At 40.7% G+C, this 13941-nt stretch overlaps 1 protein-coding gene across 40 annotated transcripts in view; it reads right to left on the bottom strand.

The window, feature by feature from the left end:
- The window catches only part of ARPP21 (cAMP regulated phosphoprotein 21), a 155924-nt gene that overhangs the window by 45437 nt on the left and 96546 nt on the right, over window positions 1-13941 (bottom strand). For all 40 annotated transcript variants that reach the window (XM_055383968.2, XM_055383990.2, XM_019024324.4 and 37 more), the window contains 4 exons: window positions 11382-11566; window positions 10426-10530; window positions 9169-9429; window positions 4784-4910 (listed from right to left, as the gene is read on the bottom strand). In XM_055383968.2, the coding sequence (XP_055239943.2) occupies window positions 4784-4910; window positions 9169-9429; window positions 10426-10530; window positions 11382-11566 (678 nt within the window). The remainder of the gene's footprint in view (window positions 1-4783; window positions 4911-9168; window positions 9430-10425; window positions 10531-11381; window positions 11567-13941) is intronic.

Genomic DNA, 13941 nt, shown 5'->3' with positions numbered 1-13941 from the left:
TTCCAATAAAATGCTTAACATGTGGGCTTAAAACCAGTCATGTCTGGGTGCTTTTCCCTACACAGTTAACCTTGAGACCCAGGATAATTTATTTCACCTCCCTGAGCAATAGTTTCACCTATCTGTAAAGAAGGAACACTATATTTCCCTTGCAAACCTGTGGTAGTGATTAAACTAGCCCACTAGAGATCCCGAATCAATGGGAGATGTGATAATTGCTAATATTTTTGTGGCCTTAAATATGTTTCTCAACAAGAACAAAACCATAGCAACGCAGGTACTAACTAAAAAAATGGCATGAGAGCTAACTACTAAAATAAACTTAAAACATTAAGGAATGAAATGTTTGTTCATCAACACTTCATTTCAATATCTGAAGGTTGAGAAACTCTGTTTCCAGTTAAGATATTCTCACTTCCAAGTCTTCCAAAGATAGAATGATTTTAAAACTACAGTCTTTTTATAAACAAGCCATAACCTGATAACTGCTTTTCTTTCCTTCCTTCCTTTCTTTCCTTCCTTCCCTCCCTCTCTCCCTCTCTCTTTCCTTTCTTTCTTTCTCTTTCTTTCTTTTCTTTTCTCTTTCTCCCTTTGTTTCTTTTCTCTTTCTCTTTCTTTCTTTCTTTCCTTTTCTTTTCTTTTCTCTCTCTCCTTTCTCTCTTTCTCTCTTTCTTTCTTTCTTCCTTCCTTCTTCCTTTTCTTTCTTTCTCTCCTTTCTCTTTCTGTCTTTCTTTCTTTTCCTTCCTTCCTTCCTTTCTTCCTTCCTCCCTCCCTCCCTCTCTCTCTCTCTCTTTCTTTCTTTTTCTTTCTTTCTTTCCTCCTTCTTTCTTTTTCTTTTTTGACAGGGCCTCGCTCTGTCACCTAGGCTGGAGTGCAATGGCATGATCATGGCTCACTGCAGTCTCAATCTCCCAGGCTCAAGCAATCCTCTCACCTCAGGACTTAAAACTCTACACAATGAATTTTTATAAAGTGAACTGGACACTATACTATTGATTAAATAGGAAATCTGAGTTCCCCTGAGGCAGAGTAGGGAGACATAAGTTCTTTATCCTGGTGATTTTGTACTCCTCCAAGTTGCTGGGACTACTGGCAAGTACCACCATGCCTGGCTAATGAGGTCGTGCACCTATCCTGATAACTGCTCTTCCACACAGACTTGGGCTATCAATAATTCCCTCAGAAAGAAAACCATTTCCCCACTATTGGAGGTACCTGATAATGCCAGATTGGCAATAAACAAATTCTTCTGTTGGAGATATTTGTAAATTGAAGGTTTTTATTTTTCTTACAAATGTAGCTACAAATTCCAAATATCATTTTGCAACTCCACCATTTGATTTCTCTAAACTTTCTCGACATTAGTGTTCCTTTTTTTTTTTTTTTTTTAGATGGAGTCTTGCTCTGTTGCCCAGGCTGAATTTGGAGTGCAATGGTGCAATCTTGACTTACTGCCACCTCCGCCTCCCAGGTTCAAGCGATTCTCCTGCCTCAGCCTCCCCAAGTAGCTGGGATTACAGGCACCCGCCACCATGCCCAGCTAATTTTTATATATTTTTTAGTGGAGACGGGGTTTCACCCTGTTGGTCAGGCTGGTCTCGAGCTCCAGACCTCAGGTGATCCACCCGCCTCCACCTCCCAAAGTGCTGGGATTATAGGTGTGAGCCACCACACCTGGCCCCAACATTAGTGTTCTTTATTTATAATTACCACCAACATAGGCTTCCTCTTCCACATGTTTAGGACCTTTTACCATGTGCTGATCGGATGAAGAGTACAAAATTACCAGGATAAAGAACTTATGTCTCCCTACTGTGCCACAGGGGAACTCAGGTGTCCTATTTAATCAACAGTATAGTGTCCAGCTCACTTTACAAAAATTCACTGTGTAGAGTTTTAAGTCTTAGGAAAGATGTAGTAACTGACAGAGATTTCAATTCTGGCAAGAATGTAGGAGAAGGAAGAGAGGCTTTTTACTGCAATTAAATAAAGATTAAGAACAGCGCCAAGAAGCAAATTCAGATTAAAATCTCATTTGACTTTAACTGACATAATTCTGTCTCACTCTAATTTTAACCACGTGATAGCTGAGGATGTTATGACATAATCTGGTGTCATTATCAGATGAAGATGGAAGAGGGTCAGATCCCAAGACACACAGCTGCAGGAGGCAGGAGGAAGAACAAGTTAAAACATGACTGTGGGAGGGTGACATGCTGATAGTAGCCCATAGTTTGACTTAAAGATGGAGAAGTCTTATTTTCTAGTTCCTCCAGAAAATATAACTTATACAGTTATCTGAAGAGGCTCTTTCCTCTATGAGATAGTCCATCCACATAGAGTTGCTCTCACAAATGACTGCCATGTCTATTTGGAGAGTTTCTGTTAGTCTCCCTAGGCTCAACAAAAGGACTCCCAGCTGTAGGACCCAGAGCCTCTGTGCACTCTCAAAGAGCCACTGTGTGGTCTGGTTACTTGGATTTTATTAGCAGAAGTGATTCTCTGTAAGGCCAGGGAACACCATCTGCTTTCCCAAATACTAGGTACATTCATCACTGTGGTGGAAATTGTGTTGGGATTTTAGGCCAGGTATCCAGTGTGGTGGTCACAAAAACCAAGAGCCCAAAGGTCTCAGTGTGCGTGTGTATACTAATGCCATCATTTCTGGGGACAATACTGTTTATGATCATTTCACTTTTCTCACTTCCTCACCCTGTACAGGCCACATTAACTGGCACTCACTTCCTTGACACCCTAGGCACTGCCTTGCTTCTATATTGAGCTTGATGCTGCTCTAGAGTGCACTCTTCTCATTACAGTGTCATTATCTCACCTCGGGGGTGTCATTTTTGCGGTGATGTGGGAGAATGTGACAAACCAAAGCTACCGGGTTGCCATGGAATGTAGTTGGAGCCAGTGAGGTCTCTAACTGAATGGGGGAGGGTGTTTCCACATCCCCTAATTCTCCCATTGTGTTTTATTAAAGAGTAAAAAATGCCTCATATATTGTCTCTTGTTTTGACATCCACTAATGAAGTTAGTGAAGAGAAGAAAAAGCAATGGAGAAGTCAGTGGGGGAGGCCTAAACTTTTTTGAAATCTAATTCTGTCGCCCAGTTATCATATTCGTCTAACTTTCTCATCCCCTCACATAGATCTAGAGTTTATGGGTTTAGTGGATTGCAGCATGTTTTGTAACTGCGTTTCTTTGTATGATGACACTCCACCACAAGACTGAAATAATCTCTTTAAAAATTGCCACACAGTGGCACCAAACCTAATAAAAATCATTATAATTAGATATCTGCATCTTTCTTCTTCTAAAGGCATTAGTAACCAAGTAGAAAACTTGCACATAGCCTCTAAACCAAGATCCTCAAGGTTGTAAATTAACCCTTTAATTAACGTTAGCATAAAATAAGATAGTCCAGAATGCAAGCAACACATTTCTACAGCATGTATCAAAACTGATAGCACCGTTACCACCAAAATGATAAAGGTAATAACATTTTCCACAAATTAGAGAAAATATTGCCAAGTGATTTTTTAAAAACAAATAGTTATTTGAAACCCTTTAGTGTTCTCAAAACACTGCAAAAGTCTAAAGTCAATTCAGAGGTCAAATATATTCTTCCCCAAACTAATACAGTGCTGAAACAAGACAAAATCTGGCTGGAAGATATAGGTTTCTCTAATTCTTCTCCCACAGACTTTAAATAGGCCATGAGATAAACCAAAGAACATGTAACCATCCACAATACGGGGGAATTTAATTCTTTCTCCAGTCTGACAGGATGCTAGCAGTGTCAGCATTGGTATTCTTAGGATGTCTGTGATTGGTGCTAATCCTTGGCAAGAACTGCACTTTTCTCATAGGTTATAAAAATGGTACATATTGTGTATATATTACATACATGTATCTGTATACATTCCATATGCATAACATAGATTCGGTGCAGAAATCAGATCACGGAGCAGGCATCTATGAGTAGCAGCAAGGAGCACATGCTCTTTACATGACCTACTTACAGAAGGCAGAGTCTCCCCGTCAGGCAGTCTTCAGCATGACAATTAGCAGTTTTTCCCGCAGTTTGGTCAGCAGGAATGACACAAACCTCTCCCTAGCACAAGCCACTCAGCCCTGTCGGGTTCGTGCTGCTCTTTGGATAACGGCATTCCATTAGGAGTGTGACACAGTAGGGAAAGAGACCGGTTCACTGTGAGACCTGCTACTCACTCTCGTACAGTGTATCGGCCCCCCTTCCCACTGCACAGTGGCTGCCGGGCTCTGGGCAGGAGGCATGTGGCCATCATGAAAGTGAACCATGGAGTCAGAGTTCCACTGAGACACGCTGCATTGTCAATAGCCTTCTTCTAAAGGCAGTATCTTTTAGCACGATATTGAAACAACCTAATTTGGTTCCCTAGCCTTAAGAACAGAGGAAGCACTCTCTTCAAATTGAAAAGAAAAAATAAATTAAAAGAAGGTATGAACTAGAAAGGTACGGACGTGGTTGACTTTCTGCTTTAACAGAAGAAGGATCAAAAAATAATTTATGGAGACCGTTTAACATTCATGCCACGGATGCTAGTCTGACATATGCTTCACCTTCTTGTACCTACTACTTTTCCACACAGAGTCAATCAAATGCTTTGTTATCTTCTCTGGGTAGAGAAAATGTGCTGGTTTAAATTGCCAAGCTTGGACACTCATCCAAAGAGTACAAGATTCACCAGCAAAAATAACTGGGTTGAGAAGCAAATGGGAAACAGATTCCAAGTACCTGCTTGCTGTGCTGCCTGTGGCATCTGCTGACTCCTCTGAGCGTTGTACTGAACCGGGGCCATGGGCCGGTACTGTTGTGTGGTTGAGGTAGGGTACTGACCAGATGGGTAATAATATACAGGCATCTGTGGAAGAAAGGAGGAAGAAAGCAGAGAATGAGAATGTAGATGATGTAAATTTTTAAACTTAAAATATGTTTTCATCTTATAATTGTGGTAGGTTGTGAAGATGGCCACCACAAACTTCTCCCATGCCTATGTGTATGTGCATGCTACTTCTCCCGTAAAGAGGCAAAATCCATTTCCCAAACTGAAATCTGAGCTGGTTCTGTGACTTTCTTTTACCAACGCCATTAGGCAGAAATGATGTCTGAGTCTTTCAAGTCTGATCCTAAAGAAGACTTGCAGCTTCCACGTCTGTAGGCGGGGAACCCAGCCAAGAGATAAAGAAGTCCAGACTATTCTGCTGCAGAAAAAGGCCATGTGGGGAACACAGGTACCCCCAATTGACTGGTTACCCTCCAGTTCCAGGCATGTAAGTGTAGCCCTAGTCAAGCCACCCCAGCCATATGGAGCAGAGATGAGCCATCTGTGATAAATCCTGCTCTATTGCTGACCTAGTCGTGATCATACAATGGTTGTTTTAAAACAAGACTTTTGTGTTTTTTAGATGAAACAAGAGAGAGTGAAACAGTTATCATCAACAACGAAAACCTACATTTTAAATATTATATCTAACTTGAATTGCTTTTCTAATGGAAACAGGGGTGAAACATGAAAACTGCTGATCTGTAGCCTAAAAGGAGCAGAGAATGCAATTATGAAATATGGTAGTCTATCAAAGCACATTGCAGAATGATTGGTACACACCACTATTCAAAAAAGTATGTTCAATCTAAAAGGGAAAATATGATAAAAATGTTGTTTATGCTACCTTCTTAACTTTCTTATGACTGAGAATGAATAAAATTATTCTGATTATTTGATTATGATCCAAATCAAATGTTTCCTGATCTGATAGACTTCTTTGCCTGCCTCAGTTCATTTATATTAAGGTCACTTTCTTACTGATTTTAGTTAATTATTTTCTATCTCTGGGCTTCTGAGTTTTCGCCTATCATATTCTCTAAAATGACAACTGAAGTACCCTAGTAGACCGCCTACAAACATTATATACATAGGATAAAATTACAAGTCAATTATTTGAGAACTGTGATTTTCAGGGTTATTTTGTTTTCTGATTTGCTCAGGTCAAATAGGAAACACTTTTCTATTTCAATATTGCTGTTGAAATATATGTAACATATTTTACTGCATGAGGATAAAGTGGGAACAAAATATAACTTAATCTGTGTGAACCTGTAGCTCTGCAATTTCATGGAATCATGATGAATTATAACTGTGGCTACATAACATACGGATATTCAAGGGCAAGAGGCTGAATGAGTCTAAAGCAATCTTGGGTCAGTATCTGGCAACTAAGTCATTGTATACATTGCTTATAGTGATTCGCTCTTACTACTTCTCTCTTTTTTGTCAGGCAGTTTATAACAATAAAAAACAAATAATTCTGGAGTAACAATAGCATTTAGCTATGCTCTGGCAAATTTTGGTGGTATTAAAGATGACTACCATTATGCATCAGATGCCTCCCAATATTAAAAATAGGAACAACTATCCTCTAATTTATTTGTCAGCATTTATATTTACATGCCTTTTAGGAAATAGCATTTTGTTCCTTTGAAAAGACTGTCTTGCTTAAATGTAAGCTCATGAATGTGATATCTATTCCTTGATCTCCCTTCTTATGTTCAATATAAAACATAAAATATCCTCAGGGATGAAGGAATTTATACTTAAAAATGTTCTGATGAGGACTAATGGTTACAATAAAAGTACAGCTGCATGGAAAAAAATTTTAAACTCAATTTTTGTTGTTGTTTGTTTTGTTTTTGTTCTTTTCCCCAGACATAGCTTCTGTGATACCTTCACAAGCTCTGCTAGAGATTTGGCTACTTGTATCCAGCGCCACTCCAAGGCGGCGCTTTGGTTAGCTCTCAGGAACTATGATCCCCAACCGGATGAAGCAAATGAGATCTTGGTCTAATCTCATTCTCTCTTAGAGAGGATGGAAAGAAAGCCAGGTTAACAGCAATCTTTTAAAAGATCAGTATGAAAGGTTTGAAAGGAGAGAGGTGAAGGGAGAAAGGAGTAAGAATAGCCCCAAAGCACAGAAATGTATATTTTCAACCAATCATGTTAAAATATGGAGAATCCAAAAAGGAGTGGATTAGAAGAGAAAAGAAAGAAGAAACTATAAAAAATATGCACTTCTCCCATTTCCCTTCTTCAAATCCCTCTTTGTCTCGTCCATGTGCTTTTCACTTCACCTTTCCAGTGGGCATTTAGGAAGCATACATGATGAGTCAGATGAAATCGACCTTTACATTTATTAAATAGATTCATTTTCTGCAGAAATTTAACATATTTCCACATATTTGTGGGCTGAATCTGAACTAAGTTATTTCCATTGTTCCATAGTTGGGTAATCAGATTTTAAAATGTTTACTAAATTGAAAGTTACTATGGGTTATAGCCTATACCTTTATCTGTGATTCTTCAAAAAGAAGTTCGTAAATGTCTAGACTGATTACGAACAATGGACACCTGTTTTATCTCCCTCTCTTTCTATCTTTTTAAAAATCTGTTAAAGAAGGAATGAAAGTATTTCTGTCACAGACACAAGAGGGGTTATGAATTGCTTTTGTTTTTGCAGTGGATTAATATTGAAATTCCTTCAGTGAAGAAAGACTTTCCTATTAAAATATTTATCTATTTATTTACTCATTTATTTCATTTTCTGAGATAGGATCTTGCATTGTTTCCTAGGCTGGAGTGTAGAGATATCATCATGGCTCACTGTAGCCTTGACATCCCAGGCTCAAGCGATTCTCCCACCTCAGCCTCCCAAATAGGTAGGACCACAAGAATGTGCCACCACACCCAGCTATTTTTTTTTTAATTCTTTGCAGAGATGAAGTCTCCCTATATTGTGCAGGCTGGTCTCGAACTCCCAGGCTCAAGTAGTCCTTTCGCCTCAGCCCCCCAAAGTGCAGGGGTTAAAGGTCTGAGCCACTAAGCCTGGCTAATTTTTCATTTATTTATTTATTTTTTTTAAAGATCTTTAATTAAACATTCTGCTACATTTTGTTTGACAGCAGAAATTAGTAAGGACACTTAAACGCTTTTTAGGCCAAAAGAGCTAAATTATTTTTCCCAATAATTAAGCTTGAAGTTATTAATTTATTGGTAAAAGTATTAATACTTTAATGCAGCCCTTTCTCCTGTAACTTAAACTTATTTTACACATCTTTTAAGATCCCACTTCTGAAGAGATATTACAGAGAAGGCAACTGAAGATGAACTATTAATTAATCACTCAAAATAAAATGAACAATTTAGTGACAATTATTTCGTGGTAGAGGGTTTTCTGTGGCTTGAAAAGAAAATAATTTATTCAAGACGTTAACGCAGTGAAACAAATGATACGAAGGTGACACTGCACTTTAAACAGCTCATCCAATGCAATACTTCATAATTAGGATGGAATTTTCTTGGGATTGGTGTGCCTTGAAAATGGACCAGAAAATGCCTCTGTGCATTTTATATCTTGACAGTAATCACTTCTAATATTCTGCAAGGGATACCCAAGAGAGCACCAGAGATATTTGGTGGTGAACAGTAACACATAATCAGTCTTTGAGAAGATAGTAAAAATCAGTGATCTGTGGTGTCTTACATGCTCAAGTCAATTAAATATGATTAATGGCTACCTGTGAGAGATGTGTGAGCTCTGCTTCCCCTTAGGGAGAGAAAAGGACTGTGGATATCAGCTTCCCTTCCTCCTTTATATTCATAGAGGAGCTCCTGCCTGGAGCAGCAGATTAGCCCCAGAAAATGCTTGAGAATTGATAAGAAAGGAAAGAATGCATTTTTGGGGCAGCAGCAAGAGAGTGTTGAAAGTCTCCTAGGTGCAGACCTTTCCCTTCCTCAAGGCTTTTCCTTCCTGGGCAATCCCCTGAGCTGGATATCACATGGGAGGGAATGCTTTCTTATGGTCTCTGTACCAGCAGCCTGGAAAATGGGATATTCCCCTGTTGTTTTCATGGGCAGTTGGATCAGTTTCATTCAACTCACTTTCTGAGCCCTATAACTTTGAACAACTGATGTATGAAAAAATATACTACTTCCTGTTGGTGAGGAATATTAATATAGACTAGAAAGGGAAGAGGGAGTGAATCTGGTTATTTTCTACATAGAAAGATAAAGGTCAAAATGCATCAGAAATCAGCTGTAGGTCACAGGCATGAGGAAGCACACCTACCTGTGCAGGCGGAGGCTGTTGCACAAATCCCTGTGGTGAGGGAGGAGGCTGGAGGACCTGCTGGGAGATGGGAGGGCCAGAGCCTGAGAATCCTCCTGTAGGAAGCTGCTGGCCTGTAGAGGCGATGACATAGCTGGGCTGCTGGGCCGGCTGTGGCATAAGGGAGGATGGGTAGACAGGACCTGATGGGGGTTCAGGAGTCTCCCCCGAGGACTGCCGGCTCAGGGTCATCTGGCCAAACTGTGTTGCCACATCATCTCTCTGTGAGTCATGGAAATAAATGAGGGAATTCACAGGATCAGCTTGGTAATAAGAGAGGCACTCTGAGGCAGATACAGGACACATTCTTGGAGTTGTGGGAGAGACAGGAAGTACAATTTGGAAAAAATAAAATAAAATAATTCTTCAGCCAGAACATAACAAGAGAACACAACATGACAAATCAGGTTTTAATCATCCCAAGAGAGTCAGAGATGACAAAAATTTTGATCCAAATATTTCTCTTTCAATGGAAACAAATTATTTTTCCACTGAAGGCACAGGCTCCTCAGGGTGGTGTTGCACACAAGGAAGGCTTGATGTTCTGTCCTGAAGGGTCAGCTTGTCTTCCCAGCAGAAACCACAGAATTTGCCTCTCGAGAACACCCATAAGGCAGAACCAGCTATTCTCATCACCCCCAGTGCTGTTGCAAAGATGGAGCCAGGACCAGTATCACCAACAGGCTGGGTGGGATTATATTACTATATGAGGGAGTATTTATTCACTGGCCTGATCTGAAGTTTAGGAGCAATGCTCATCCTTTAAGCTGTTGCTCAAAATGACCTAGTGACTTGAGGGAAAAATAAAGAAAATTGGGAGATTGGAATTGCGGGGACACCTACATCAGGAGTATAGGGTGATAATGGTTCCCATCCCAACACCATCTTTGAGATCTTTCCCGAACCCTCATGCAAAGTTCCTGTATCTCTCCGTTCCTGATTTCTAACTCTGAAGGCATTCAGTTCCTTCTTAGCTGGTATACTCTGAAAAGGGTACCAGACCACAGAAGCACTCAGCATGGGACAGACAGATGACAGAAAGGAAACCATTGTTTTGCAGAGATGGGCTGTAATGTTCAGAAATGAGACATTCGCACATACCCCCTCACAGTCAGCCCAGGGCACCCACCCAGTGTCAGCCAGTGGCACACAAAAAAGTAGTAAAATCAGAGAATATGCTCTCCTAGGGGAAAAAGTCATATACACATAATACAGTACCATGGGAAAGTGCTGCGTTGGAGATACAGGTAGGAGGTGCTGGGGAGGAAAAGAGACTGCCGGATATTGCACTGACTGGGAGGAAGCCTGCAGCCCCTGGACAGACTGGAGGAAAGAAAAAATTCATCAGCTGACAGAAAAGCACTGGGGTTGAAATCTCACAAGATGCACACCACTGTCCTTCATAGGCTTTCTAGGTTCAGTGCACTCCAGAGAGGGGAACTAGCCACCAAAGGAAAGTCAAGGCTCTGAAAGACCAGAGCCAGACACATTTGAGACAGGCTCATTTGCACTTGGTGATTATTTCTTTAAGAAGTTACTGATGTACGTTTGATATTGTTGGTTAGATCCTCTGGGTCTGAAAATACTGCCCCAAAACAAAGAAGTAATATCAAGAATTTAAAATGAGTTTCACTCTAGCAGCCTACCAGAAGCACTTCAGGTTTCTATGGACACATCTGTGTCTTCCTAGCAAAGGAGGGCAGCTCCGCATCTCTCTAAGAGGAGTATGTAGGAACAGCCAGTCCTCCCTGGAATTGACTAATTTCTGTTCTTCCCATTGATGAAGAATTCAGTATTGACTCTTTGCAGACATGAGCATTTGATCTGTGACGGGAATGGGGGAGGAAGATGACGCAAAGACCTAGAGTTCAGTCTCTGAGAGAGGCTCCTCCATACATTTTAAAAAAGGGCATTTAGACCTAAGAAAAAATCATTTATTCTCCCTACTTTCATGCCTTCAACTTGCAAGTTACTGCATGGGGCACTCACCTCTATCTAAACTTAAGGATTCGGATAAAATCCTGTCAATCTACAAAGAACTCTATGCTGCCAGGTTTTATTTGTGAGGCTTGAGTGTAAAATATACCCTTCTCCCTGATTCTCTGCTGCTCTGAGGACTATGCAGCCTTCATCTCAGGGTACTTCCCTTCCCTGCCTTCCAACCAGCCCCCTACCTGAGTGACCAGAGGGCCTGCCATCTGTGGCTGCGGTGGCTGGACCTGCTGCTGGGGCTGCGGGGAGGGCTGCTGCTGTGGCGGCTGCTGTTGGGACTGCCCCACCATGGCGCTTCGCAGGGGCTGCTGACTGGTGGGTGGGTTGTATATTGCAGGAGTTCCATCGGGATTCACAAAGGGCTGGCCTGCAATGGAATCAGAACTTAGTCCAGGTAAGCTTCTCAATCTCTCCTTTGACATAAAGAACCACTCTGTTAGATGCTCAAAAAGTAACCTAAAGTAAAGGGGCAGGGCAGTGGAAATCTAAGACCCCAAAACCTTCAACAATGTGAAGACCTTACTGTTTGTGACCCATCGCTTAAGCTAGGTGACAGTGGGAGCCCATAGCAATTTAAGAAGCAGCAAATAAATCGACCACCTTCAGGGAGCTTTGCCAAAGCTAAATGTATCTGTGGACGGAGGTACCCAGTAGAGAGGCCTGTGGAGAAGCAATCTTCACAAAGCTAGATGTTTTGCTGCACTGCACCTCACAGCCATTAGTGAGGTAACATACACTGAAGGATAACGGCTGCTTTCCAGTTACACACCTCCAGCTACATTCAGTCACAAGTTATTTACCAATACATTTATTTTGCTGCTACTAAGCCTTGTCACCAATTCAGAATCATTATCAGTTCTTCCAATAAATATACAATGTAACATAACATATCCATTCACTCATTTCTCGAAATAGACATAAGCAAGGATACCCGGGGTTTTAGATTTTAAAAGTAGTACATCACAGAATCATCTTGTAATGGAAAAGCTAATATATATTCTTTTGCCTTATGAAATAATGGCATGGTTTACTATTATTACTACTGCTATTCGTCATAGTATTGCTTTGTCTTTGAGGAGTATTTTATAGTTTACAAAATAGCATCATTTGAGCCTCATCACAATTCCTGTGAGGAAGAAAGGTATCATTTCTCTGCTTTTCAGAAGAGAAAATGAAGCCCCATTCCTGGAAAAATTATGGGAATAAAAAGCTGAAAGGAGAAGAGCAAAGTGCAGTCAAGGAGGGGGTGTGGGGGCATAAAGGAGAGAACAAACTGATTTTCTATGTGGCAAGCACAGTAACAGGCACCTTACATGTATGATCTTAGCTCTCCTAACAACCTGCAGATGTATATTCTCATTTCCACTCTAAAGAAATTAGGACTCAGGGGGACCAAGCAACCTATTCAGAAATATAAAAAAACAGTAAGTGAGAGAACTAGAAAATGACCCTGGTCAGTAAGACTTCAAAGTCTATTCACTTTCCATTATGCCAAATAACTGAAGTGAATTATCCAATTTTACATAGTGAGTACATGGAACAACTGGGTAACTATGAAAAAAAAGTGTCGTAACTGAAAATTATTAATCAATGAATGAGAAGTCAGATGAGGTGAAGGACATGTTTCGAGGTGAAGTAACACCCAGTATTGGCAGATAAATAATGAGAAGCATCAGAACATGAGGAAATGGATTGGCAAACTGTTCATCGAACTACTTGTGAGTCTTTTCTTCCCTTTTCAGTAAATCCTGTAACCCTATTGGAAAAGGAGCAGTGGGAATATTTGTTCACAAGTTGAAGTCACAGAAATATTCTCTAGGAACCTGAGCAAAATACCTAGAGAGAATGGAGCTCCCAGGATGGGGTTGATATTTCAGTGGAAGGTCCTCCTTATCTTGGCATAAGGGAGATGGTGGAGGCAGCATGCTGAGCTCTGCCCTAGCACATGTTCTAAAGCATCTCAGTCCATACATTGTTCTGATACATAAGGCTTGCATGAGCATTCTTATCCAGGGTAAGAAGCGTGTGATAGCAGAGGAAAGAACAACAGCCTCATTCTTCAACAATATAAATAAAGAACAACCAAGGATCATCAGTCATATGAGAAAAATTTGCAACAAAAGGGAGCAAGGGACAGGCATGGTGGCTCATGCCTATAATCCCAGCACTTTGGGAGGTCAAGGTGGGTAGACTGCTTGAGCTCAGAAGTTCAAGACCAGCCTGGGCAACCGGGCGAAACTCTGTCTCTAAAAAAAATACAAACAATTAGCTGGACATGGTGGTGCACACCTATGGTTCCACAGGAGGCTGAGGTGGGAGGATCACTGGATCCCAGGAGGGAGGTTGTTGTGAGCCAAGATTGTGCCACTGCACTCCAGCCTGAGTGACAGAGTGAGACCCTGTCTTAAAAAGAAAAATAAAAAAGGAAGACAGACGGGTAAAGAATTTAAAAACTGACCCAGAGAAAATGAGACAGTCTAGTGAAGAAAAGTACATACGATATTCATACAAGAACAGACTGTTATAACATGGGAACTAAGCTAATTAGCTAAGTGAATATTCTAAATAAAGGAAATCAGTACCTCTGGGAGAGCCTGAGGAAACTGACAGGAAGACTAGATATACTCTAGGTCTCATTCTGAGTGAAGTTACACTGATTTTCATATACGCAAAAATTTATTAAGGTCTGGACTTCAGATGTGTGCAGGTCATACGCTTCCCCTATATATTGTATAGCTCAAT

This window comes from Gorilla gorilla, chromosome 2, assembly GCF_029281585.2.
Source record: "Gorilla gorilla gorilla isolate KB3781 chromosome 2, NHGRI_mGorGor1-v2.1_pri, whole genome shotgun sequence".
Classification (NCBI taxonomy): domain Eukaryota; kingdom Metazoa; phylum Chordata; class Mammalia; order Primates; family Hominidae; genus Gorilla; species Gorilla gorilla.
Note: the sequence above shows the minus strand (reverse complement) of the source record. Positions and strands in the feature narration are given on the sequence as shown.